The 3,698-nt window shown below is 41.0% G+C and overlaps 1 protein-coding gene across 1 annotated transcript; it reads left to right on the top strand.

The window, feature by feature from the left end:
- The first annotated feature begins 619 nt into the window (after positions 1-619).
- On the top strand, positions 620-1,118 carry LOC103114905 (small ribosomal subunit protein bS18m-like). The gene has a single exon (XM_016188839.2). The coding sequence runs from the start codon at positions 641-643 to the stop codon at positions 1,070-1,072; it is 432 nt and encodes a 143-aa protein (XP_016044325.1). The 5' UTR covers positions 620-640; the 3' UTR covers positions 1,073-1,118.
- The last annotated feature ends 2,580 nt before the right edge of the window (positions 1,119-3,698 follow it).

The following is a 3,698-nucleotide window of genomic DNA, read 5'->3' on the forward strand; positions in this document are numbered from 1 at the left end:
AGTTTTGGTCCTTGTGTATGTGTGTGAAGGTTGTTGATCTTTTTCTTTCTTTTGGCGGAGTCCTCAGACAAGTGTAATTCCATTGCTCTGGTTACTTTTTCATTCAGATATGCAGTGGTTGGGCAGGGGACCACAGCACCAAAGCTTCCTTTGCTGTCAAAGTACCTTCCAAATGGTGCTAGAGGTGGAAACAGCCCCCCTTGCAAAGAACTGTAACTCAAATGCTGACTCCCTATGCATGCTGGGAACATTTTCCTGCAGCAGTAGGATGGCTATTCTGTTCTGCTTTGGAACAACCTACCTAGACTGATCTAATTTCCAGAAGCTTCTTTCAGACTGCTCTATGTACACCTCTTCTCTGGGAGGTTGATTTATAGATGAAATCTTTAACTTAACTGGATGTTTCATTGTAACTTGTCCCTCACAGGAAATATCACCTGAGTTCTTTCCCCTGTTGTTGATAAGGAATTGGAACCAGAATTTAATCTTTTCTATTCTTGCTTAATCTATAGGAGACATTGAGTACCTGACTATAAGGAATTCTTTATTTTAAATTTTTTAAAAGATTTATTTCATAAAAGAGAGATATACATACACACAGAGAGAATAAGAGTATATCTCTGGGGAAGCAGAAGGAACCATGGCAGCTATGGTTGCTGTCTGCAGTGCCCTAGGGAGGAAAGAGTGGACGCATTTTGGGAAGACTGCTGTGGGCCTCGCAGGTCCCGGGACTCACGCGGTGCTGTGGAAAAGTTGTTCGCAATATCGACAGGTAACCAGCAGTGAGGACCTGCCCATTTCAATGGAAAATCCTTATAAGGCGCCTCTTAAAAAATGTATCTTGTGTGGAAAACATGTAGAATATAAAAATGTACAGCTTTTGTCGCAGTTTGTTTCTCCATTCACTGGACGCATTTATGGACAGCATATAACAGGTCTTTGTGGGAAGAAACAAAGAGAAATCACTAAAGCAATTAAGAGAGCTCAAATAATGGGGTTTATGCCTGTTAAATACAAGGATCCAGCCTATCTCAAAGACCCTAGAGTTTGTAATATTAAATATCCAGAGTAAACTATGTTACCATCAATAAACTTATTTTCACAATAAAAAAAAAAAAGAGTATATCTCTGACAATATAATGCTAGGGATCAAACTCAGGGCCATATTCTTCTAAGCCCTTAATTCTACTACTGTGTTACCTTTTGAGATTTAAAAAATTTTTTTATTCTTTATTTTATTTTTTATTCTTTATTAATGTTTTACATTTAACAGCAAATACTATAGTTTGTACATGCATAACATTTTTCAGTTTTCCACATAACAGTACAACCCCCACTAGGTCCTCTGCCATCCTGTTCCAGGACCTGAAATTCCTCCACCCCCACCCCAGAGTCTTTTACTTTGGCACAATACACCAACTCCAGTCTCCTCTTGGGATTTTTATAATATACTAGGGAATGAATTCAGGGCCTTTCACTTTTGTGACACTGCTAAGCACTATCCTGGCACAACTTTTTCTTTCTTATTTATTTATTTATTTTAAATTTAGAGAGGAAGGAAGGGCTATAGAGGAGGAGAAGGGATGGCAACATGGGAGTCTTGGAATCAATCAAGGGGGAAGAAAATCAGATGAGGTTAACCACCAGCCTTCTGGAACCAGCAAATGGTGGCTGATATTGATAGAAGCCAGTTGCCATGGGGTGGCCTTGTGAATGTTTATGGTGATTTGTAAACAGAGGAGTTTCCACCTGTAAAGCAGCTTCATAAGTCCAGGCACTTCCAGCTGGAATTCATGGCCACCCAGCAATTGGCTGACCCTGAGCTGGAGTTTCTCTGTTTAACTTAGGAACATAATTTATTTAAAGATCACACAGATCTTTAGAAAATAATAAGAAAATAAACAAGGGCTTGGGGCTGTTAAAGGTAAACTGGATTTTTTTGAGTGAGTTTTCAGTGCCTTTGTCGAGTTTCTTCCCAGACAGCAATAAACATGCACTGGTCTCCAATTATTGCAGTGGTCTGTGTGTTCTGTATTCATTTTGTCTATTGGGGAACATTATTCCCTCTACTCAACAACTTGCTGTTAGTTGAGATTGTCATTCTTGTCTAGAAGATTTTGGGATGAAAATGGCCCCCTCTGTGCCTGCTCTTCCTTCTGATATAATGAGAATGGACTTACCTGAGATTTTCACTGCAGGGCTCACAGTGCATTAGTTGTGCTCAGGAGTTGGCATGTGCATGTGTGTGTTCATGTGTACATGGAGTGGTGAGGAGAAACGTCCAGTCGATCCCAACAGTGGGGCTTAGTCTCCTGCCTGGGACTCCCTTTCTGGGGCAGGCTGCCCCAGATTCATACAATGTGAAGACTGAACGGTGTTCAGACGAACCTCATTTTCAGACATTTCGCAGGAACACCTTCAATTTCCTTGAAAACACAGCCTAAAGAAAACCAGGAGGCTAGCGACTGGGGAAATAGTTTGACTGGTGGTGCACTGAACTTGTACACCCAAAGCTCCTGGCTCCATCAACCCAGGCTGCAGGTGCTGGAATGGCACTCTGGCTTCTTTCTTTTCCTCTCTCATGTGAAACTTTGTTTCATATGAAATAAATAAATCATATCTGTAGATATTATATATATTAAAGGAAATCAGGGACATATCTCGATGGAAGGGAATATGCCTTGCATGCATGAGGACCTGGGTTCTATTCCTCATAGAAAGAAAAGATAGAAATAAAGAAAGGAAGAAGAAAGGAAGGAAAGAAAGATATCTTCTAGATTTGTCTTGTTTTTAAAGTATTGATTTAAATGTTGACTTACAAAACTGTTATTTTTTATTTTATTGCATAGAGACAGTGAGGGATTGAGAGGGAAAGGGAAGATAGACAGGGAGAGATAAAGAGAAACACCTGCAGCCCTGCTTCACAGCTCATGAAGCTTCCCCCTGCAGGTGGGGGACCAGGGGCTTGAATCCAGGTCTTGGTGCATGATATGTGCACTCAACCAGGTTCTCCACCACCTGGCCCCAAAATTGTTACATTTTAGGTGAACTATTTCCTTTTTAGTTATTAATTTTGTTTTATTTTGCTGAGAGTTGCCACTGGGGTTCCATGCCTACATGATAATGTTGTTCCTGACAGCCATTTCTTTCTTTTTTTGATAGATGGAGAAAGAAAGATACTATGAGACACAGCAGCAGCACTGTCCTATCACTCATTAAGTTTCTCCTCTTCATATGGGGACAAAGGGCTTGGACATGGATCCTTGCACATGGTAATATGTACTCTCTACCCAGAAACCATAGGGCCCCTAGTGAACAATTTCAGCTCTTTTCTGATTATGTTGCCACAGCCCACCCCTCACTAAGTGTCAGCCCCCTCCCCTATAGTCCACTAGGCCCCCTTCCTTTTTTTTTAATCCCACCTATGAGTGACATCATCTGGCATTTGTCTTTCTCCTTCTGATTTACTCCACTTGAGCATGATTCCCTCTTGTTCTAACTCATTGCAGCAAGAGGCAAGACCTCATGCTTTCTTACAACTGAATATTGTTTCACTATGTATAGAGACCAGAACTTTGTAATCTACTTCTCTGTGTTGTTCCCATGTCAGGGCTGTTGTGCATAGACTGTGGTGGACATAGGTGTACAGAGATCATTTTGGATCAGTGATTTTATGTTCTGTGGGTGGATCTGTAGGA

This window comes from Erinaceus europaeus, chromosome 6 (genome assembly GCF_950295315.1).
Source record: "Erinaceus europaeus chromosome 6, mEriEur2.1, whole genome shotgun sequence".
In the NCBI taxonomy this organism is placed as follows: domain Eukaryota; kingdom Metazoa; phylum Chordata; class Mammalia; order Eulipotyphla; family Erinaceidae; genus Erinaceus; species Erinaceus europaeus.

Bases quoted from the DNA above. Each gene is read 5' to 3' on its own strand.
- LOC103114905 (XM_016188839.2), top strand. From the start codon at position 641: ATGGCAGCTATGGTTGCTGTCTGCAGTGCCCTAGGGAGGAAAGAGTGG.